This window comes from Diospyros lotus, chromosome 15 (genome assembly GCF_014633365.1).
Source record: "Diospyros lotus cultivar Yz01 chromosome 15, ASM1463336v1, whole genome shotgun sequence".
Lineage (NCBI taxonomy): Eukaryota > Viridiplantae > Streptophyta > Magnoliopsida > Ericales > Ebenaceae > Diospyros > Diospyros lotus.
In genome coordinates, this window is record NC_068352.1 from 22,516,531 (window position 1) to 22,541,434 (window position 24,904).

At 37.0% G+C, this 24,904-nt stretch overlaps 1 protein-coding gene across 5 annotated transcripts; it reads left to right on the forward strand.

The window, feature by feature from the left end:
• The first annotated feature begins 332 nt into the window (after nt 1–332).
• On the forward strand, nt 333–23,807 carry LOC127792254 (uncharacterized). Of its 5 annotated transcripts, none has more exons than XM_052322701.1 (10): nt 333–642; nt 743–802; nt 956–1,123; nt 12,462–12,528; nt 13,757–14,103; nt 14,202–14,303; nt 14,408–14,441; nt 22,137–22,252; nt 22,973–23,047; nt 23,143–23,807. In XM_052322701.1, exons 1-10 carry the CDS (start codon nt 406–408, stop codon nt 23,200–23,202), a joined length of 1,266 nt encoding a protein of 421 aa, XP_052178661.1. In that variant the 5' UTR covers nt 333–405; the 3' UTR covers nt 23,203–23,807. The 5 variants fall into 5 exon arrangements, with proteins under 5 accessions (XP_052178661.1, XP_052178662.1, XP_052178663.1 ...); XM_052322702.1 differs by having other exon boundaries at nt 14,208–14,303; XM_052322703.1 differs by having other exon boundaries at nt 14,211–14,303.
• Nucleotides 23,808–24,904: the final 1,097 nt, after the last annotated feature.

Below are 24,904 nucleotides of genomic sequence, written 5' to 3' on the forward strand. Positions count from 1 at the left end.
TAATGATAATATAATGACAAAAAAAATGTTATAAAATCAAGAAAATTTTATGACATTTAAAAAAGAAAAATTATATTAGTATATCATGGACTATATAATGTAACTAAAATGTTTAAAATATCTTTCACTCTAAGGTGATGAGACGCATAATTAAAATATTTCTCCGATGAGACGAGATAAGAGACATAAAAAATAATTTTATTATTTATAATATATTATATAATTTAAGATATAATTTAAAAAATATCAATAACATGATCGTTTCAAAAAATAGGTTATTGGCTGCTTATAAATCTCATGGAGGTTACCTAAATTTTAGAAAGCTTGGGGTCTAGGTAGAATTTATCCAAAATTGGGGATAGTGCTCGACTACGGGCACGGTGGCTTCCGGATTATTCTCCGATTATGCACTTGCAGCCGAAAAGACAACTGGCCGGCATGGAAGAGCCGGCGAAAGGTACAGTAACGTCGTTGTCGTCGTTGTTCCCGGCAGAGGAGGCTCAGAAGGCGTCGAAGCGCGTACAGGAAACAATCGCCGAGCGCGAGAAAGAGCTCCACCACCTCCGCGACTTCATCGCCGATAACACCAGCCTCATCGACCTCGTCCAGAAGCTTCCCGAAGAACTCCACCATGATGTCATGGCAAGAAGAATCACTGTTTATGTCTCAAATACACGCGTATCTGTAAACAACTAGTCTAATTCTCTGTATTTATTGTTCCTTTTTTGGGGGCGATTGGCAGGTTCCGTTTGGAAAGGCGGCCTTCTTCCCCGGTCGTTTGATTCACACCAATGAGTTTCTGGTAATTCTTTCGTTTATTCGCTATTTGGTGGTCATCTGGTAGTGTAGAATGATGTATTGGTTGGAGCTTCTTGGTTTGGAAACATAGTCTAGGGATTGAGACCCTTCAAATTAATGTGTTGGACATTGCAAGTTGCAATTGTTTTCCTTGTAGGTTCTCTTGGGAGAAGGTTATTATGCCGAAAGGACGTCTAAGCAGACCATTGACATTTTAAAGAGAAGAGGGAAAGGATTGCAAACCCAATTTGAGTCTCTTAAGGCGGTGACGCAGGATCTTAAGGCCGAGGCTTCATTTTTTGATGCTACAGCAGCTGAAGCTGCAGTAAGTCTTTTCTGTCTCTATTTGATGGATAAATAAATAATTTGGAGTATTTTTAATTCTCATTGATTAAAAAGCAATGATATGGGTCCATTTTGATTCCTTGGTACTGTTAAGATATCTGAAAGTTAAGTTTAGGTTTTGACTTACTTAGCTAATAAAAGGCACGGTTTATAGCCCTTTTTGGTCTCTACCCTCTAAAAAGTACTCATCAAATAAGTGTGTACATGCATATTTTATGAAATAATCCCTTCTCTAGCATGTTGTTGTCTGTCCTATTGTAATGGGTAACTATTTCAAAGCATGAAGAATGCATACCAGATGGACATCCATAAAATTGCAAGCTCAACGCATAATTGCAAAGAGAAATGCAAATATTAATTTATGAAATTCCACCATGAAATTTGAGATTTTTTGTTTGTTTGACCTTTTTTTTAATAGTACCCACATTTTTTGTTGGTTTACTATCTGTTAGGCATTTAGGTTGAATAGTCAGCGTGTCTTTCCCGAATGTTCTTTCCCCCTCTAACTTGATCTTCTAATTACTACATAATTTATATTGAGAAATTCCATCTTCAATGATTAGGCCTTAAGTCATCATGGCCAGTCTCATTTTGTATTCTAATTCTTCTGTCTCCCATGCCATGTGGAAGACATAAGTTGTTGGTAGCAGGCTACAAATGTGCTCTCAATTGCAGCTGATTATATTTTGTTATGATTGTTATTGTATTTAGTTAGGCAGCTCATAGTTTCAATATATATATAAGGATCAGTTAGTTTTCTCTATTGTATTGATTGCCATTTTCCTTCATTCATTTCAATAATATTCTTGAGGTGTTTTTCTATCTCCTGTTGTTTTCTTCTTTCCTACTGTGAAGCTCTTGCTTCATGGTATCAGAGCCTTCGACTAGCGTCAATGGCTTCTAATTGTGAATTCAGTTCCTCCTCCTCCTTACCTAATTCTGCTTCTATGCTGTCATCGGCTTCTCAGTCTGACTTTATAGCCGCAACAAAAGCGTTCAATTTTGTTCCAATCAAACTCGATTCCGGCAATTATCTGTTTTGGAAAGCTCAAATATTGGCCACGATTAGCTCATTTGACTGGTTGCCATACATCAACAAGTCTCCAGTGCCTTCGAAGTACATCAACGATCTAGGAATTCCGATCACGAGGCTCAGGTTGTAAATCCCGAATACCTCAATTGGATAAGGTCAGATCAATTACTTTTTGACTAGTTGTTTTCTACTATTGAGAAAGAAGTTTTAGCGCAAGTGATTCATTGCTAATTATCCGCCGAGGTTTAGAATGTTCTTGAGAACCTTTACTCACAACAGACGGTTGCTAAGGCTTTTCAATTAAAACAACAACTTAGATATATAAGGAAGAATTATTTGTTTGTAAATGATTATATCCTGAAAATCAAGACCATAGGACATGCCCTAGCTGCTATTGGAGAACCTTTAAATGACAAAGAATTATTGATGGCAATCTTACATAGATTGGACAATGATTATGAAACGGTTGTGTCTTATTACATATCAAATGGATGAAATTAACATAGAAAAGGTTCAATAGTTGTTACTGTTGCATGAACAAAGGCTTGCTTCCAAGAATATGTCTAGTTCCTCCATTTATGGTCTTGAATTTGTAAATGTAAATTTAGCCTCTCAATGGTCTAGAAATGAGAATGGTTTGAATGGAGGTGTCTTTGCTGATAGACGAGGATGAGGATGTGGCAGATCCTCAGGTAGGAGAATATATTGCCAACTGTGTGGGAATCTTGGTCACTTTGCAAACAAGTGTTATCATAGATTTGATCAGAATTTTCAATGGAGTTCCACTCCAAATTTTGGTCATAGTTTGGTAGAGGAGGTGGTATGTTGCAATCTGGTTCACAATCATTTATAGCTCATCCCATAGGTTCTAATGAAGCCTACTTGACTGAGTTAGGGTCTGTTCCTCGAACCTACTATGGCTGTTTGCCTCAACCTTTAGAGACACAGTCCCGATTTTCTTCTACCTCATTGTATCATGGTGAACCCTCTTGGATGGTAGACGCTGAAGCCACTAACTACATAACCTCCAACCTTAGCAATCTTTCTCTCTACTCTCCCTACAATGACAGTTACAAGGTTGCAGTTGGCAACGGTAAGAAGCTTCCTATTTCTAATATCGGCCTTAGTTAGTTGTATACTCAAACTACTCCTAAATTTTTCGTTTCTTTACCTAATGAGCTTCACGTTCCTAACATGAAAAAGAACCTTATTAGTGTTTCTTAGCTTACTAAAGATCACAATTTAATTGTTGAGTTTCACTCCGATTCTTGTTTTATCAAGCACAAGGGATCATGACTAGTGCTACTTCGAGGGATCCTTAAAGATGGCCTTTATCAACTCACTCTAGCATTTGGTCATGCTGATTCCAGAACTGTTTTCTTTGTTGAATCAAGGACACCAACTGCTTCTTCTAGTTCTACCAGTGTTATTTCTTCAAATAAATGTAAAGGACAAGATTTTTCCTCTTTGTCCTTTTTGTCTTCTTTCCATGTATCTTCTAATGTTCATAAAATTTGTCAATAGTGGCATGCCAAGTTAGGGCATCCCTCATTTCATGTACTTCAGTTGGTATTGAATAAAATTGGTGTTCCTTGTTCTAGTTTGAGCCTTTCCTTTTGTGATTCTTGTAAAGTAGGAAAAATGCACCAACTTCCCTTTGCTAATTGTCAAATTACTGCAAAGGCTCCTTTAGAGTTGGTTTATTTGGATTTATGAGATCATGCTCCAGTTCTTTCTACTGAGGGGTATAAGTATTACATAATTTTTGTTGATGCTTACACTAGGTATACATGGTTATATCCATTAAAACTAAAATCTGATGCCTTAGCCATTTTCGAAACCTTTCATAAATTTGCCGAACTACAATACCAATCTAAACTCAAGGCCATTCAAACTGACAATGGTGGTGAATTTAAGGCCTTTTTACCTTATCTTACCTCCTGTGACATTCAACCTTTGTTCACTTGCCCTCATACGCACTAACAAAATGGTGTAGTAGAACGAAAACACAGGCATATAGTCGAGATAGGTCTTACTCTATTAGCCCATGCTCATATGCCCTTGAAGTTTTGGGTAGAAGCATTTAAAACTGCTGTCTACACCATAAACCTATTACCAGCCTCAACCCTAAAATTTAAGTCTCCATTTGAAGCTCTCTACAACAAACAACCTAATTACATGCAATTACAACCCTTTGTATGTGCTTATTTTCCCTTTCTTCGACCCTATAACAAGCATAAATTCCAATTTCATTCTATCAATGTGTGTTTATTGGTTATAGCCATGTTCAAGCTGAATATAAGTGCTTGTATCCTTCGGGAAGGATCTATGCGTCAAGACATGTTCACTTTAATTTAGAAGAATTTCTCTTTCCTCATTTGTGTTCTAACTCATCCTCTTATTCCCCTCAGTCAAGCTCTACTGGTTAGTTTACTTCTGTTCTTCAGGCCATTCCTTCTTTTCCTATCAGTTCTTCAAACCCTCGAGTAGCACAACCCTCTATCCCAACTCCTAATGATCTCTCAGTATCCTGTGATTCATCTACTGGATCTTCTTTACCTGCAGCTACAGAATGCTTATTACCTAATAGTATTGATTAGCCTTCTTCTTTGTCGAAATCATCAGGACCCAAAGCTACTCCTACACCTTTAGTTCACCCTATGATTACCAGATCCAAGTCTAAACATCTTGCTGTTACCTCACCTCATGCCCTAGTAAGTTCTTCTGAACCCAATTCTGTTCAATAAGCTTTCTTAGACCCTAGGTGGGTTAATGCTATGAATGATGAGCACTCAGCTCTTCAAAGAAGTTAAACCTGGGATCTGGTTCCATTTTCTTCTGAGATGAATTTGATTGACTGCAAGTGGGTATTTCATGTTAAGTACAACCCTAATGGATCAGTTAGTAGTTTAGGGTTTCCTTTAAAATCCTGGAATTGATTATGTTGAGACTTTTAGTCCAGTTGTAAAGGCTCCGACCATTAGGGTTTTATTCTCCTTAGCTGTCACATTTGGTTGGGACATTCAACAAGTTGATGTCAATAATGCTTTCTTAAATGGTGACCTAAATGAAGTAGTCTTTATGACTCAGCCGGAAGGGTTTGTTAGTTCAGAATTTCCCACACATGTATGTAGATTGAAAAAGGTCCCTTTATGGGCTTAAACAAGCCCCTAGAGCTTGGTACACAAAGTTGAAAGTTGCCTTACAAGATTGGGGTTTCAAGAAAGCAATTTCTAATGCCTCACTTTTCATTAAGAGAACTTCTAAGTATGTGCTATTTGTTTTGGTGTATGTTGATGACATCCTTGTCACTGGTTCGGATTCTTTAGCTCTTCAAGGGTGTATACATGATTTGGACACACATTTTGCTCTTAAAACTCTAGGGTCTGTTAATTATATCCTAAGGTTTGAAGCATATTGAGATTCCAACAGTATATATCTTACACAGTCTAAGTACACATTGGACTTGTTGAAAAAGGCAGCAATGCAAGATTGCAAATCGTGTGCAACACCAATGACCTCGGGCATGTCCTTGACTGATGAGGGTGAGATGTTTTTTGATCCATCTTTCTATAGAACTATTGTTGGTTCCTTTCAATATTTGACTTACACCCAGCTGGATATAGCATTTATAGTCAACAAGTTGAGTCAATTTCTATCCTCTCCTAAGTAACAACATTGGCTGGCATGTAAAAGATTCCTACGGTATCTTAAAGGCACTATTAATCTCGACTTGGTGTTCACTCTGTCACCTAAGAATCTGTCATTAATTGTCTACACAGACGCTGACCATGCGGATTGTAAGGTGACTATAAGGTTGACCAGTGGGTTGTGTGTCTTTTTTGGCTATAATTTGTTGATTTGGGATTTCAGGAAACAATCAATAGTTGTCAGATCTGTGGGTGAAGCAGAGTATAGGGTTGTTGCCTAAGGGGTGACCGAGATATTGTGGCTTAAATCCCTATTATTAGAATTAGACTATCCCTGTGTTCAAACTCATGTTCTTTGGTGTGATAATCTAGCAGCTAAAAGTATGGCTGAAAACCTTGTATTCCACTCTAGGACAAAGCACATTGAGATTGATGTGCATTTTTGTGTGAGTAAAGATTGAAAGTGGAGATGTTGATATTCGGTATGTGCCTACTCCTCATCAAGTGGCTGACATTTTTACTAAAGGGTTATCAAGGGATAGATTTGTGTTTCTATGTACCTGTACCAAGCTGGGGCTCAAGGGGTCACCTATGTATCACTCTCATTCTGATCCTTCTACTGCTATTACAAAAAGTTTGCCGCCTATAAATACTACAAAGTCTATTTCTTCATTGTCATTTATGGAGCTTGATTTGAGGGGGAATGTGGAAGACATAAGTCGTTGGTAGCAGGCTGCAAATGTGCTCTCAGTTGCAGCTGATTATATTTTGTTATGATTGTTGTTGTATTTTGTTAGGCGGTTAGGCAGCTCATAGTTTCAATATATATATAAGGATTAGTTAGTTTTCTCTATTGTATTGATTGCCATTTTCCTTCAGTCATTTCAATAATATTCTCGAGGTGTTTTTCTATATCCTGTTGTTTTCTTCTTTCCAACTGTGAAGCTCTTGCTTGATGCCATTTGCTTCTTTTATACTTCTCCACCTTGTCCCTTGATGGATGGTATACAGAATCTTGGGGTCATTTGCTTTAAAATGGTGAAAGAGCAAACAGCATGCAATTGTTCCCTGATTAAGTGAGTCGATCACTTTACCAACAGGCTAGGAAGCTATCTAAAAACAGAGAACCTGCCACAAGTCCGTAGGAAGATACTTTGCATGGGAAGTATAAACAAAAAACTAGTTCGGGATGCCCCTTATAAATGAAAATAACTAGACTCTAGAGATGCTGATGTAGACCCTGCAGTCTGATGCATGGAGTGAATAGGCCCTGCATTCCTTTTCTGTTTCTTGTTTACTTAAAATCTTACATTTATTATTATTATTAGTATTCTAAATTTCTTATATTTCAAGTGCAAATAACTGGGATCACCTGTGGAAATAATTCTCAAATGCTCATTTTTCTTGTTGCAGGTTCAGACGAGGTTATGTTTGAATTTGTTGTGCCTTTGTGCAGAGACATCTGTGTACACTAATAATGCTATATTTTGTTGCAATGTTTATTGCATGGAGGATCGGTTAAGTGCATGATGACATTTGGATACTGAATTAATGCATTTAGATAAGTGCGTGCTTGTCTGAAAAGCATGTTGATGTAATTTGCAAGACATAAGAACTTAACCAAAAGCACAGGTTTTGATGGATTTATAGTTTTTGTATTGGTTAAATAATTTACAATCATTCATTGCTTCAACGTGAGGGCAATCCTTGGTAGCAACTAGCAATGGCAAGGTTGCTCTTTTGTGATTGGAAAGTCATGGCCCTTGTGAAACGGGCGGGCCTAGTGCATTTGGGATGCCCTGTCCATTGCTTCAAGATCCGCTCCTTAGTCCTTGTAATTTTCTTTCCTTTTCTGAAACTGAATTAAGAATTTAGTTGCAAGAAGGTGGACTCTTTCATTCCTTATGAACCTGCCTCTGGTTTTGTGCATTTAAATCTGGACCCTGGCACAGATATGTAACTCCTGGTGTTAATGATAGCAATTATGCTACATGCATGACTACTTTCTAAACCTGGAAGTAACTTGTCAGAATCAAGCATACAGCTGTCCATTTGATCCAATGCTTTAGCTCTGGTGCAACAAGATAAATTGTTGGGTTCAAATATAGCCTTTATAATTTTTAGTGCTCTTTTGCCTTTTATGGTGACTATAACTTGACTTTTGTTGGGTCTTAATGAGGCATCAATTGAAGCCTCATTAACTGACCGGATACTGCAAGAGGGTTATACTGTTTGGTACTGGTGCCTGTTAACCATTTACTGCAATACATATGCTATGTGGATGGAAAAACTTTCTAAACTCAGAAGTAACTTGTCAGAATCAAGGATGCAGCCGTTGTTATCTCCCTCACGCTGCCCACTTGATCCAATTCTTTAGCTCTAATACAACATGATAAATTGTTTGCTTCAAGTTTAACCTCTACAAGTTTAGTTTGTATTGTATAATTCCAGGAGATAATACTCGTCTTTTGTAGCTTCTCTAGAAGGCATTGATATATAGGAGGTTATACTGTTTGGTGTTGGAACCTTTTGACTCATAAGTTATTAGCAACCAAGTCAGTTTGCAAAAAATAAGAATGAGATACTAAGTGATAATATTTTTCTTTGATACCAAACAGATTTGTTGTTGATGATTTTATAGCTTATAAATATAATTCATGTGATTTCTTAATACAAACTCACATACAGACAACACAAATTAAGATTGTTTTGAAAAGCCAAAAAAGAAAAAAGAAAAAAGAAAAAAGAAAAAAGAAAAAGTGAATAACACTAGATTTGTGCCATTACATGGGTGATGTTTGTTCATACATGCCTTATGTTGTATTGCATGAATACATTATATTTGACCTTTTTAAGGGTTATGTTTAGTTACAAAAGACCTTCCTTCCCCTGGGAATCTCTCTGATATTTGTTTATAGTTAATTACAGCAAATGACATTGTTTCTTATATTTTGTATGCATTGTTTGATAGGAACCATGACATAGGATATGATGACTAGGGATGGCAAATGGGGGTTGGGAGACCCAACCCAACCAACCCTACCCAAACCAATAGTACTCCATTTAAAACTCTTAAACGGGTATCAGTGGGTACACGCTATATTTGGGCATCAACCTGTTGGAACTTGCATCACCCGCTACCTCCATTTCACACAGATTATCTCTAAATTTGTTCTTATTTACAGAGGGCTGCTACTGGGTATCAGTGGGTACATGATATATTCAGGCATCAACCTGTTTTAGGATTCTACTTGATTTAGGATTCTATTTCATGTTTGATTAGGATTTATTTTTATTAAGATTCTAGTTGGATTTTGTTTACAAATATTAGATGGATTTGGATTAGCCAAATACTATAAATATGCTTAGAATCTAGAGTTTGTAATCAAGTTTTTCTCAATCAAATTTCAGCAACCTATTTGGGTTTTCTTAGCAAAACAGTGTTGTTTTTGCGTCTTCTTGAAAGCCAAGTTTCGGCCATTGAAGTTTACTCTTTCAAGGGTTTATTTTGTTGTGTTTTTTCACACACGCGCTACACGTTACGTTAGGTGGTATCAGAGCGGTTCATCAACCAATCAGATGGCCAATCTTGAAGGTAACGGTAGCAACCAGCCTCGTGATGGTAATTAGGGATTGCCCGCGGTTTGGAGATCAATCGAAGAACAACGGGAAATAACTCGTATAATGGAGCAGCAATTGGAGCGAATCCATAACCAATTGGGCGTTTTACAACGAGTTAAGGATAATCGGAATCGGACTAATGTCATGAATCAAGCTGGCTATGTTAAATCGGGAAGACCAGCCATTAATCCTGTCCTCATTAATCCTAGAAGACCAATGATGGATGATAGTGACGATGAGGATGATCTTGGTCGTATGATAGCCAACCCTAGTGGTAAAGGGGTTAGGAGGAATGCGCAGCAACACAACCATTGGGAAAACAATGAGTATAAACTAAAGAATGGCTTTTCGATGAGTTTGGAGCTTGATTTCGAAGATTATGTTGTCCCAGCAACCTCAACGTTTGCAAACTCAGGTCTGATTTATGCTGCTAACATGACAGAAACTCCAAGGTTATTGACTCATACTGGGGTATTTTACAGTCCTGAGGGCTCAGGCATTGCTTCACAACCCAATGATGGTGGCATTTCTTCTGATCGGCTTGTGACTGTAAAGGAGTTGGAGATCATGGTAGCAAATCCTTCTACAGTTTATTCAAGCTCTGGCATGGTCGAATCGAAGGCAATAGGAACATATTCATCTTCGCGATTGCAAAAGCAAGATGGTCACATGGGTCTTTTATGGATAGGGGTGTTGGATCTCTCAAGCTAGTTAACTCGGGTAGTGCAACTGCTTTTGATATTAATCTAAAATTAGATTTCGAAACTAAGAATGTTGTAACAGTTGCTGCTATAGCTGATCAAGTGCTTACACCAGAGGAGGATTCAAGCATCAATATTTTAAGTGATGGAGAGACTGCAAGTAGTCATGGAATAAGCCTTTATTTAAAACAATTGCAAAAGAATGCTTCTCCAGGCAAGAAAAATCTACAGATGAATTTGGAAGCTATCGAGGAGTCAAAATCAAGAAAGCTGATGAAAGGAGAAGGACCCGTGATAAGATCTACCAGATCAGAGAAGCGATTAAGATGAAATGTTCAATGTCCTCAATTTAACAGTAATAATATAATGGACGCAGAGGGCAACAAACATGGCAATGGTTGGACCCATGCCAACACAAATATGGCTAAGAAGGGGAGGAATGTCTTTGTTCATGTTTCCTTAGCAGAAAAGTTCAAGCAGTTTAAGAAGATGTCAAGCAAAGGTTGCACAAATAAGAAGTATAAGGCGATAGCTAACAAGCATAGGAAGCACAAGGTATTTGAGGTTGAAGATGAAGTCATGATATTCTTGAAGAAGGAACGGATTCTAGCAGGAAAACAGAACAAACTTAAGCCAAAGAAGTATTGTCCTTACAAGATTACAAAGAAAATCAATAATAATGCTTATGTTGTGGATTTGCCTAACCATATGGGTATTTCCAAATATTCAATGTGGCTAATCTCTCTTTGTACTTACCGGATGTGGATTTGTCATACTCGGATCAAAATTCGAGGTCAAATTTTTTCTCAAGTGGAGGTGAATGATGCGGACACTAATCAAGACCCTACCCAAGCCAAGGTCGAGCCGACCACCCCGGAATAGTAGCACCAGAATAATATTTTAATACTTCATATGTTTTATGATTCTACTTGATTTAGGATTCTATTTCATGTTTGATTAGGATTTATTTCTATTAAGATTCTAGTTGGATTTTGTTTACAAATATTAGATGGATTTGGATTAGCCAAATATTATAAATATGCCTAGGATCTAGAGTTTGTAATCAAGTTTTTCTTAATCAAATTTCAGCAACCTATTTGGGTTTTCTTAGCAAAACAGTGTTGTTTTTGCGTCTTCTTGAAAGTCAAGTTTCGACCATTGAAGTTTGTTCTTTCAAGGGTTTATTTTGGTGTGTTTTTTTACACACGCGCTCCACGCTGCGTCATTATCCTACCAAATGACATTTGTGATACTGGCCTCATAGAGGATGTGGCCATGGATAGAAAAGCATGGAGATTTAAATTTCATGTAGCTAACCCCACCTAGTGGGATTAAGGCTTGGAATTGTTGTTGTTGTTTGATAGGAGCCATTTATACATTAGAAATCACATTTACTTGTGTGTGACAAAGATTTTAAGCTTTTTCTATGTTTCTTACTTCATATGGTCTTCTAGAACTAAACCTTGGTCTTGAATCTTTATGCTAAAGGAGTGGAGCTAGAAGATTATTAGTTATTCAATTGTTTTATGACATATAGATTTCATAGGTTTTACTTTTGTTTTTGTTTTCATAAATCCTTTATTTTTCTCTTTCTAAAACATTCCCAAAACAATTCCATTTTCAAGCTAACAAAATATAAAGCAGTATGATCTTTTTTGGTCCTTGGTTGACCCTCTTAAGAGGCTTGGGCTCTTAATAGTCTCATGATAGTTAATATTTGTCAGTCTTGTTAGCCTTCTGGATCCATCAATGGAAGGGTCAAATGATCATATGTATGTGGTCTACCTTCAAGGGGCCCAATCCTTGAGGGAGGCTCCAAAAAATTGGTTTGAGTAGGCTCTCTGATGGAAGCAGGTTACGGCATGCCACCAGAAGGTATAATTATTCAAACACGGTCCATGTCACATTGTAATGATACAACGTCCTTTGCATTTCTTTCATTTCTGATTAATTTGGGTATCTCCCCACCCCAGTATGTAGCGTGGTGTGAGCTGCTTGCACTAGCATGTGTTTACTGGACTCCTACGAGTCTATGAAATGGTCCTTTACCAAGATCCAGATGATGTTTACTTTATGGAATATTTTAATGATATTATTTGTGGAATATCTTAATGATATTTTAAACAGATAACATCTTGCTTTTGTAGTTACTACAATGTGCCTGTGCTTTGTTCTCAACTTCTTATCCTAAAAGCCAAAATAACCTTTCTTTTTTATCTTCTTTCTTTGTGTGAGGTCCTTATTTGTGTAATTACATAGCCTTTTCCACTAAATCTTGCATATTTCCTGTTGTTCTCTCACTGTGCCATACAGGAGGGTCTGGTGGAGATTACTGAAGAATATATTGATGAAACTTCTTATGAGAAGGTGTCTAAATCAGGCAAGTTCCTGTCTCTTGTTATCTTCAATAATATCATTTCAAAATTTGAAGTGCATTTGAATTTGGAAGTATCTTTTTTTTTTTTGGTTGGGGGGGGGGGGGGGGGGGGGGGGCGCTGGGGACAATTGATGTTAGTATTGTCATTCTTCTGCTTGTGGTTTTTGCTATTCACTTACATGCTATGTGATATGAGATGTAGTTTTGATCAGCTGTACAAATTATTTTACAGGTTTAAATATGCTAAATTGTTAACCACCAACTAATCTTAAAGTTTAAGTTGTCCGAGAAGGGTAGTTTATCTTTTATGTTATTATTTACCGTATAACTATGTGAAACTTTATGCATAATTGGGCTAGATTTTACTGTTTAACTGAACCAAACATTTAAAAATATCAGGTTGGCAGTGAGATTTGAACACTAGACTTTTGCCTCCTTTGATGCTATATTAATTTTTCAACCACCAACTTATTGAAAACTTAATTTGTTAGTGGCGGGCATAATTTTTTCTGTTCTATTATTATTTATACTTCCAACAAAATAAAACTTACTTTCATCCTTCTTAAGTTATCATTTTGGAGCAAGGTGATTTTTAATGGATAATTAATGGACTTTCAAGTCATATTGTCCATAAAAGATATTTGGCTTGGACATTTCTTATTTTGGTTTCTTTTTAAATCCTCGTTCTTATGATTTGAAAGATTTCTACAAAAGGTTCATTTCTTGGTATAGGTGGCTTCATCTAGATGCAGTCAGAGTATTGTTGATTAATGCTACTGTGTGGTTGGTGCTTGAACATGTGTTTCCTTTAAACTTCCGGACTGGTTTCCAGCTCTCCATATATTTCTCAGTAGAATCCTCCCTAACATTTGTCTTATTGGAAAGATCATGACTATTCGATATCCAACAGGAGGAGAAATAACAATTAACACGTGTTTTGTGGTCATATTACTGGGCATTTTCACCATACACGGGCTTTCAAATATGAATCAGATGTGAATGAGTTATTGAGTTGTGTTTGTTAGTTTTAGAAGAACCTGGAATAACTTTTGTTGCTCATTACCAAAAAATCCACCATTTATTTTGTGTTGGCATGTAGCATTTTGTGCTTTGCTTCACTTGTAACTGTGAAATTGCTGGACCTTTTCTTGCATTTTTGTTTTTCTTTCCGACATTTCTATCGAATATTTAGTTTCTTTCCAACTGATATTGTTGTTATGATTATCTGTAGTTGGGAAATCAGAATGCTGTACTATTTCAGGCATGGAAGAATCAGGTCCTCCAAATTTTCTTGAGGGGGAGAACAAGAAAGCTGTAGTTGAAGATGAAGATTATGCCCGTATAATGTCTAGGCTTGAAGAACTTGAGAAAGAAGAACTTGCAGCTGAAAATTTCAACAAGAGTGTTGGGGATGAAGATGAAGAATATGCAAGTAAGATATCCAGGGTTGATGAACTTCAGAAAAAGGAGCTTGCAGATGGAAGTAGTGCTGAGCTTGATGAAGAGGAGCAGAAGGAAGCTGATTTTGGGCATTATAGAGATCAGCAGACTTTTGATGACAAGCACAGCAATTTGGTGGTAATGTTTCTGATTCGTTGATTTTTGACTTGAAATGTGGAACTAATTGCTCCTCCAATATGGGAAAGAGTACTGAGATTCACTAATTGATTGATTAGGGGCAGCAGCTTACTAATCCATCAAAGCAGACAAAGGATGAACATACAGTTGGTAAAGAGCTTCCAAGTAAACTCACTTCTGAAAAGGGTTTATGCAACCAGGTGAATCTGGAATCTGATTCTAAAATTGTTTTCTTTTTCTTGTTAAGCTATTTTCTAAAACTGATTTCTTTTTCTTGTTTGTTTGAGAAAATTCAAAAATATAGGTTGAAGGTGTGAAGTTGCAATCACCACCTGAAGGTTAGCCACTTTCTTGTGCATTGTTTGTTTTTGTGTCCCTGATGATATAGGAGTGTGTATTATGTCTGTGGGTCAAATTCACAATTAAGTTGTTATCCCTAGAGAAACTAAGTTGTGCAATAGTTTGTGATATTTTTTATATGTTATAGCTTTCATTTTATGTACCATTGTGCCCTGTTGACAATGCGCACAATTTCAGGAAAGCATCTTTGGAAAATAACAGCATACCAAGCCTTAGTTTCACTGTGTGTGGTTGACTACATGAGTTTTGCTCATAAAAGATTTCTATTTGTGGCCTATCTCTTGTGAATCCCTTGTAACTCATTCTAGCTCTTTTGCTAAAGACTTGTTCTGTTTCGTCCACTCTCTTCACAGTCATGTCTCTTGCATCTAATGTTCAATAGGAGAGACTTTAACCTTAAAAATCTCATTTATAATTTTATCTTTCTTATATGGCTGCATATTTATTTTAACATCCTTATCTCAATTATGTTTATATTTTGCATATATTGGTGTTTTACTGCCCGACATTCTATACCATATAGTAAAATATGGTTTTATAGTTGTCTGATAAAATTTTTCTTTTAACGTAATGGAATCTTATTGTCACATAAAATGTTGGATGTACTTTTCCATTTAAACCATCTTGCCTTAATTCAATGAAAAGCATCCTCATCAATCTCTTTATCTTTTTGGATGGTTGACTCAAAATATTTGCATCTTTTCTTGGGTTGACTTGATTTCGAGTTTTATCATAACAACATCCGCGCTTGTATTTTTATTAAACTTTATTCTATATATATTTAGTTTTCAATCTGCTTAACTTAAGTATTTCTCCATATCTTGACTTTCCTATTCATGCCTTTTATCTCATCCACCAAGGCAATGTCATCTACAAATAGTATACCCCAAGGCACCTTTGCCTGTCATATAATGGCATTTTTACTCTCAGTATGCCCCAAATGCTTGGCCAAACACACGCAACTTTTGAAGTATTGGATAGGTGGTGAGATTTGAATGCAAGGCCTTTTTCTTGTTTTGATATCAGACTAAATTGGTAGCCACCAGCTTTTCTAAAACATACTGTTGGAGAGATGGATAACTTTTCTTTTATTTTTTTATTTACCCTCTTGACAACGGAGAAGTTCATATTTGAATTTTGTTTTTCCGAATACTTTTTATATTTCAAGGAATATCTCATTGATTTTACCATAGGTTTACGGTCTTGATTGGCTGGTTTAGTGTTATCTTTTTCGGTTATGGTTGATAGGCGGGTTTTGTCGTAGTGCAATGAAAATCTCTTAAGTGTGGGAATTAGTATGAGAGAAATGAATCAATTTAACATTTATTGTCTTTTTTAGTTTGGTTTCTAGTGCCCTTGGCACGACACTAGTTTCAGCTTTTGGGACCAACCCCTTAGGATAGGTTCTCTTAGTGGCTTGGTTTATCTAAACCACATGAAAAAACAATACAGCCTCCTAAGATCAAATATCCTATACCTTTCATCCTTCTAGTTTTACTTTCAATTTAAATACAGCTGTAAGATCTAAAGTAAGAGCGAGCTTATGAAGGTTAAGGCTAGTATACTCTGTTTTGGTATTGGAGTGTGTCACCACCCTAGGTTTTCCTAGGGTTTAGAATGGAATTTTGGAACAATTTGAAGAAGAAAGAACAGAATGGAGGGAGAAAACAGAACAAAAAGAGGGAGAAGTTGAGAAGGAAAGGAAGGGTTTAGACGGATAGAGGGGAAGAGATAAGAGTGAGAGAGAATAGAATGATTCATTCAATTAATTGATAGCCCTTCTTCTCCATTCAACAACCTATTTATAGGTTGTTTACATCCTTGCGGTTATTACCAACTAATCAACTAACACACTAACAAACTCAAGTAACTACAAACTCCAATACAATTACACTACTGCCCCTAGGGTTTAGAATGGAATTTTGGAACAATTTGAAGAAGAAAGAACAGAATGGAGGGAGAAAACATAATAGATAGAGGGAGAAGTTGAGAAGGAAAGGAAGGGTTTAGACAGACAAAGGGGAAGAGATAAGAGTGAGAGAGAATAGAATGATTCATTTAATTAATCGATAGCCCTTCTTCTCCATTCAACAGCCTATTTATAGGCTGTTTACATCCTTGCGGTTATTACCAACTAATAAACTAACACACTAACAAACTCAAGTTACTATAAACTAACAAACTCCAATACAATTACACTACTGCCCTTGGGTCATGACAAAGTGTCACGACCCCAAGGGTATCCTACTCATTACGCTATTAATACATAAGTTGTGTTGTACCCTTCACTTAGTGATGTAATTGATTGTACCTTTAAAGTTAGACATTACAATTGAAAGGAAGAGCCTATAAATAGGCTGTAACCTAGAGAATTGGTTATGTGAATGATAATTGAATCTTTTCCCTCCAACCTTCTATTCTCTCTCTCTCTCTCTCTCTCTCTCATGAACCCTCTGTTTTCCCTCTCTTCTTGCTGTTCTCCTTCTTTAGTCTAACTCTCCCTCCCATTCTCTCTCAATTCTCGAATTCTACCCCAAATAGCCTTTGTCAGATCTCCGGATACGACAATTAGTATCAAAGCTAATCATTCCTTGACCGTGAGTTAGGTGGACCAATTGTTGTGGTGATCAATCCGCAGTGGTTGTAGTGATCAATTGCAGCGAGGCGAGCAGTGGTGATTTTCAGCTTCAATTCTAGCAATTCAGAGCATCAGAGTTGTTGGAGTTGCGGCTGTTGATAGGCGACTCCTAGCTGTAATTCCGATCCGACTTGAAGACACTGTAACCAAGCAGAGTAGTTGATCCCTTGAAGGTGACACAGAGCAAGTGATCCTTGGCCATAGGAGTAAGATCCAAGTGCGTGAGAAGTTGTGATTGGAAGTAGATCCGAGTGATCATGGATCACAGTGATTGCGATTAGACCGGAGGAAGTATAGATCCTAGCTATCAGTTGCAGCGATCCACAATAGTTAGATCCGGATTTTGAATTGTTGATCCCAGCGCTTGCCAACTTAATTGACCATCAGTTGCGGATTGGGAGGTGGTAATTCACTGTGGGTTGAAGGTGAATACGGACTATACGGGTTGAGGTATGGCGGGAGGGACGAGACTAAAGCAATTAGAAGTTAGGCTCGAAACTAGGGAACTCAGGCTGCACACCAGACTCAAGAAGAGGTGAGTCATGGCATGGCTAAGAGTGCCGCGACCAGAGAGGCAGTGTAGGGGGCTTAGATCAAGGGATGGAGGAGGAATTCTCCAGAATTCATCTGGAGATCGCCGATGTAAATCAAAGGATTAATAGTGTCCTTGATCTGTTTTCTAGGAGCCCCAAACTAGCTTGCCGGTGGATTTCCCCCCAAGAGCCACTGTAGGGCTGGAATTCTATCACAAGCCCTTGATCTACATGCAGTAGATGACCGGACAGAAACTAAGCCAGAAATTCAGGTGAGAGGCCCTTATATTACTCCCCCCCCCCCCCCCCATCATGCTTCTCATACTCCTATTGCCTAGATTGGAATTTCAATTTTTGCAGAAGATAAGCTTAGATGGTGGATTGGAAGGTGTGAGAGCTTCTTTCACTATCATCAAATGGCAGAAAACCAGAAGGTGAACCTGGAGGCAACATATCTCAATGATATAGCTGACACCTAGTTTCAAAGATGGAGTCAAATGAGGAATGCATGTAGGTGGCAGGAGTTTGCGGAAGACTTATGTGAGTGATTTGAAGAACAATCAATGGCAAATGTTGTTAAAGAGTTTAACAAGATGAAACAAGAGGGATCGGTTATGCTATCTCTCGAACTTTATGCTCTCTCTCTCTCACCCTTAGTTCTCCCTCTCTTCTTTCAATCTAACTCTCCCGCCCATTCTCAATTCTCGAATTCTACCCTAAATAGCCTTTGTTAAACTGAAGAGGGAGAATAGCAAGAACAGAGAGAGAGAGAGAGTTGTAATTCTCTAGGTTACAACCTATTTAGAGGCTCTTCCTTTCAATTGTAATGTCTAACTGAAAATGTACAATCGATTACAACACTAACTGAAGGGTACAACACAGCTTGTGTATTAATAATGTAATGACTAGGATACCCCTAGGGTCGTGACACTAGACAATATTAACCAAAAACATGCCTGGATAGATCATGGTTCTCTTCAGCTTGTAAAGCTTCACATGCTTCTTTTTTTAACCCCCTCCCCCCCCCCCCCGACCCCTTCTTTCTCTCCCTCCCCTTCTCCCTCCCTTACATCCAAGTTTATTGTGGATGTACAACCATACAAGAAAAGAAAAAGAAAAACGAAATGAGATCTTAGGTTATAAGGTTGGAAGTGGCACCTATTAAGGATAAGATGCTAAAGTCATGATTAAGATAGTTTGGACATTCGAGAAGACTAGTAGAAGCACTTATGAGGCTAGACCCATGGAAATTGATATAGGAGAAGACTTAGACGTGGAAAAACCAATAAAAGTCTATTCAAGGCGTGGTAAAAATCCAGCTCCTCAACTCAGCCAACTGTTAGAACCGAGAGAAGGTCCAGCAACTGAGGGAGAAAATATTGCTGCTGATAGTGAGTTAGATCTTCCTATTGCTATAAGAAAGGGCATAAGATCATGTGTGAAACATCCAATCTCCAATTACTTGACATATTCCAGGTTATCTCCTAAATTTAGGACCTTTATTACTACTTTGGATGGAGTGGATATACCTCGAAACATCCAAGAAGCCCTAGCTGATTCTAAATGGAAGGAGGCAGTGATGGAGGAAATGAGGGCACTCAAAGGCAATCACACATGGGAAGTTGTTGACATTCCGAAAAACAAGAAGATTATTGGCTGCAAATGGGTGTTCATAGTTAAATACAACTCAGATGGAAGTGTGGACAGATATAAGGTTAGGCTTGTTGTCCAAGATTACTCTCAAACCTATGGATAGATTATGAAGAAACATTTGCTCTGGTTGCTAAATTAAACTCCATTAGAGTATTATTGTCTATTGTTGTGAATTTGGATTGGGAGTTATTTCAATTTGATATCAAGAATGCATTCCTAAATGGAGAATTAGTAGAAGAAGTATATATGAAGATTCCACCCGAGTTTGAGAAAGAGGAGAGGATTGACAAGGTATGTAAGCTTCATAAATCTCTTTATGGTTTAAAGCAATCTCCTAGAGCATGGTTTAAGAAATTCAGCTCTACTTTGACACAATTCGGGTACACGCAAGGGAAGGCCGACCACACTTTATTTATCAAACATACCAATGAAGAAAGATGCATTTTGATTGTGTATGTAGATGATATAATTGTTATAGAGGATGATGCTCAAGAAATTGCAGCCCTAAAATAGAAGCTAAAAGCAGAATTTGTGCTAAAGGACTTGGGAACAATGAAGTATTTTTTGGGGATGGAAATTGCAAGGAGTAAAGAAGGTATGATAATATCTCAAAGAAAATATACTCTTGATCTTCTAAGAGATACAAGAATGATTGGATGCAAACCAAGATACACCCCTCTAGAAAGAAATTGGAAATATGTGGAGAGAGATAATGATCCTCAGGTGGATAAGGAAAGGCATCAATGGCTAGTTGGAAGGCTAATCTAGTTGTAAGCATCATAAGCTAGTTTATGCATGCTCCAACTCAACGACATATGGCAGCTGTATACCATATTTTAAGGTACTTGAAAGGAACACCAGGTAAGGGGTTATTGTTTCAAAAGAGTAATGAAAGGGGGGCTGAAGGATATTCTGATACAGATTGGGCAGGATCAGTGATGGACAATCGGTTTATATCGGGTTTTTGCACAAAATTGTGCGGTAACCTACTCACATGGAGAAGCAAAAAGCAATATGTAGTGACAAGAAGCAGTGCTGAGGCAGAATTCAGGGCCATTGCCCAAGGTATTTGTGAGCTAATTTGGTTGGTAAGATTAATGGAGAATCTACAACTACCACTAACAAAGCCAACAAAGCTTTACGGTGATAGTAAATCAGTTATAAGTATTGTTAACAATCCAGTACAACATGATAGAATGAAACATGTCAGGATCGACCGGAGTTTCATCCAACGAGACATTGAAGAAGGAGATATCAAATTGACATATATTCCTACAATAGAACAGGTAGTGGATGTGCTCACCAAATCCATGATAAGATCAGGTTTTGAGAGACTCATCATCAAGCTAGGAATGAGAGAGATTTATTCCTTAGCTTGAGCGGGGGGGGGGGGGGGGGGGGGTGTTAGAGAGTCCTAAGTGAAATGGGAGTGCCACCGAGATTAAAGAGATAAAGAACGGAATTCCAAGCTGCTAAAGGAGTTGGTGCATAAGATAGAAAGATAAGTCTAAACCGGATAAAGGCAGCAGAAAGTTTGAAGATTAAGCTTCTAGAAATCAGGAGAAATAATAGGAATAGATGTGATTATTATCTTTTATTATTTATTGCTTAAATTCTGTTGTATTTTATCTTCTTGTTGTATCTTATCTTCTAAATATTAGGATTAGATAGCCTAGAAACTATATAAGTAGAATTCTCTTCATGGAATCAATTAACGAGTTTGATTTCCACAAACTTAGTTGATGTTCTCAGGTGTTATACCCTTAGAACCAAATCTGTTCATGGATGAAATGGAGGAAAGTTGTTTTTTTTTTTTGTGTTGTGTAGAGAGAGAGAGAGAGAGAGCAAAGAAACCTTGGTGTGAACCCTAGAAATGATATATATATATATATATAATGGCCTTACAGAAGATGTGGACATGAATAAAGATGGTTGGAGATCTAGAATTCATGTAGCATATCCCACTTAAGTGGATAAAGGCTTGTAATTGTTATTGTTGTGGATGCTAGTAGTCCACATCTTAATAGACATATCAATTTCACCTAGCCTTTTTTTTTTTTTTCCCCCAAACAGTTCCTATATCATACCCCTTTCACCGAGTTTCCAATTTAATTTCTTCTGCGAGGGTGGGTGCCATTTGGGAATGTTCATTGTAGCATTTGGGAGGTTTGGCAACAGCCCTTGGTGACTCACTGAACCACTGCTGAACAATTAAGGTCAAAAGTGGTGTCCAATATGAACATTAAGTGCCACATGTCAAACTTAAAGAATTATGAGAGACAGTATTAGTTATCTTTGCAATGCTGAAAAAACACACATCTGAAGAATGGAATTTCGAACTAGCTCAAACAATTCAAGTTATCTATGAATTGATAACTTCGGAATTTTTTCTTGGAGTCTCATTGTCTCTTAATCATACAACAGACATTGACAAATTTGCTTCGTTTTTATTCTATCTGTTTTGTGTTCAATTTTACAGCAATTAGCAAATCTAAGTTCTGAGAAATTCTTTAGGATTATACTTTAGATGTGAAGGGACCACCAAAAGCAGTGCTGATATCAAGTCTTATTGGCTTGCTATCCCACTGCCTTTTGAGGTCAGCGCCCCAGAACTTTTGCATGCTCTTCTTGCCTGTGAAGAGTGAGTTGAATTTGACTGAAATCCTGGTTCTTTGGTAATTTCCATGATGTCATGATTTACTGGAGGTAGCTCTATTCACAAAGCTAACTACAATGCAATCTTAAATTTTGCTTTGAAATTATGTTGTTGAGGGAGGATCTTACATCCATCATTAGTTGTAATCTTGAGCTGCTTTTAGGTTGACTATATTGTTTTTATCAAATTTCAGATAAAGCTTCAAGGGACCAAAGTTTCACGGTTCATAAATCCAGCTTTGCTGAGAATGATATGGTACTTCCTGAAGTGAAGGAGAATGTCCAAGCACGACCTCAATTTCAAAACACGGTATTTACTTGCTTGACTCTAGACCTTAATTTCCCCTTGAAGGAGTCAATTTTATTTTGTTTATCTTATTTGTATGTGCATGTATGGAATGCTTTGCAATCAACCTTATTCTCTTATTTATTTTTTCTGCTGGGGAAAAAGGGGATGGTGTCTTTTTTCCTTCATCTTTTTCCCTTTGCATTTATAGACTTCCCTGGTTCCAATTGCTTGGGAGTATGTTTCAGTTTTGTCCCAACTCTGAAAGCAACAATTTCTTCAATATGGAAATTTATTGAAGTCAAGTAGCTGCAGTTTCTTTTTCTTCTCTTTCCCCGGATTAGCAAGCTTTCAGCCTGGAATAGACAGAATGTGTTTAAAATGTATTCTGGTGGAGACCCCTATAGTGATTTATGTGCTTTATAGTATTGAACAATCATTTTCTTGCTTGTGTTGAGAATAATGACTACATATGGATGTCCATATATAAGTTCCATGCATATGCCTCTAAATAATCACAGTAGTTTGGGCTTGTGGTTTAGGTGGTAATAGTCGTACAACATGTTTCCTCTAAATATACTCGCACTTTGATGGATTTTCCTCTTTATTTATTTCGTAAATGATCTTTGGGTATTAATTCAACACGTTATTCTCTCTATAGAAATTTCATTTTTACCATAACATTTACCCTTAAAAGAAATTATGTAATGCAGTTCTTATCCTTTTTCTTTCCTCGTCTTTCAGGCTTTCACTGGATCAATCGTGGAGCACACTCACAACCTAGAAATAACTCCAAGGGAACAAATGACTAGTTCTAAGGTCGATCCACCATCTTGCATATTCATACAACAATCCTTGTGACCCTTGTTTATTTCCCCAGATTTAATCTGAAGACTTGGTTTTTTCCTTTGCAGCCCGAATCACCTGAAAAAAGTTCAAAGCCTGTATCCAGATTCAAGATGAAGAGGAGGTAGCAGAGATGCAGATTGTCTATATTTTGTTTGGGCAGTTGCTTCTTGTCTCAAACGTGGATAAAAGAGGCTCAAGGTAGGAGTAGAAATAGGGAGAAACTGCGCAAATTTGGTAAGATTTATTGCCATTTCAAGTCCAGAGAGAGAGAGAGCTTCAAATCTCATATTAAAGAGTTGACTAAAAGCAAGCCTCGATGCCGGAAGACGAGTGAATTGAAACATAAGAATGAGCTGACTGCAAAGATTTCTGGGATTTAGAGGGCATCCCTTCTTCTATCAATTTTAGGCCACCCAAGATGAACTTCGATCCATGTTGCCTTTCCCGGCTTATTTAATGATGGGCCTTTGGGAGTTTGAAGGTAAATTGGATAATGTTTGTTAAAGGCTATTGAGCTTCCAATTATAGTCGTGCTAGGCCAAGGGCCGTTGCTCGGCGTGGCAAGGCGTACTGGGCTAATATATATATATATATATATATATATATATATATAAGTCGCACTTAAGAAGTGTGCAAAATTTTGAGTTAATTTAAATAACAGAACTGAACTAAACTAATTGAAATTGTTGGTTTGGTTTGGTTTGGTTTTTAATAAAATTTGATTTGGTTCGTTTGTTTTCTTTTTTTTTTGGATAGAAATTTTGATTAATCAGTTTTAGTTTGATTTTTGTGCCCAAAATAACGGCATCGATAAAATTTACAAAATGACATCGTTTTTAGGCCCACGTGTGCACTGAAGAAGAAAAAAAGAAAAATAAAAGTCAGAAGACTCTTTGCCTTCATTCTTTCTCCTTCTGCCTTTGTCCTTCCCCTTGATTGCTTCATTTTCTGCTTTTGACTGATGATTGTTGTTCTCGTCTCTCGTTGATCGTTGTCATTTTCGTCTTTTTCTTTACTTCGATCGGTGACTCTTGAGTCGAATGGAGAACCGATTCCTTTTGCCTTTGACCTTTCTTTTCCTACCTTCTCCTTTTGCATTCGTCTATTGACATTGTCATCCTTGTCTCTTGTTAGTTGTCATTGTCTCCCTTTTTCTTTTTGCTCTTATTGACAACCAGTAAGTTAAAAGGAGAATCTAGGTTGCATGAAAATAAAAATGGGAAATAAATACGATACAAAACAGAAATGGATAAACATCATTTTTTAAAAAAAAGTAAAAAATAGAAATGCAAGAGAAATATATAAATACAAAAATATAGAGATTTTATTTTGTAAATATAATTTTTAACATAAAAAATTATAAAAATAGTTATTTAATCTAAAAATAAATATAAATTTGTATTCAAACAAATTTTGTAAACAAATTCTATAAAATTTAAAAATTTTGAGTTAGAGATGAAATGCCATTCTAAATTGGCAACTTGTTTTTAATATTTTTTTAATATTATAAAATAGTCACAAAAGTTTTTAAAATTGTAAAAGTAGTACATGAACATTTATTGGTGTTTCAAATATAGAAATGTTTAGAAAAGTCGAAACAATACTCTCGAGAAGTTTCTGTGCATCATAATGAAGAATCAAGTCCCATTCAACTTTGACCTTCTTTTTAGCACATTCTCTTTCGCCTTCACTCGTCAACACTATCATCTCTATCAACCGCCATCATCCTCATCTTCCTTTTTGCTTCGATTGCCTATCCAGATAGCTGAGATCAATGATGGTTTTTCAATTTTTTTGGGTAGTTTTCAGTTTTGTTAGTTTCTTTGA

What these genes read in the sequence shown, in the direction of transcription:
- LOC127792254 (XM_052322701.1), top strand. Translation starts at nt 406, where the DNA reads ATGCACTTGCAGCCGAAAAGACAACTGGCCGGCATGGAAGAGCCGGCG. An exon ending in AACTCCACCATGATGTCATG is followed by an intron (nt 643 to 742) that starts GCAAGAAGAATC and finishes GGCGATTGGCAG; the next exon opens with GTTCCGTTTGGAAAGGCGGC. An exon ending in CTACAGCAGCTGAAGCTGCA is followed by an intron (nt 1,124 to 12,461) that starts GTAAGTCTTTTC and finishes TGTGCCATACAG; the next exon opens with GAGGGTCTGGTGGAGATTAC.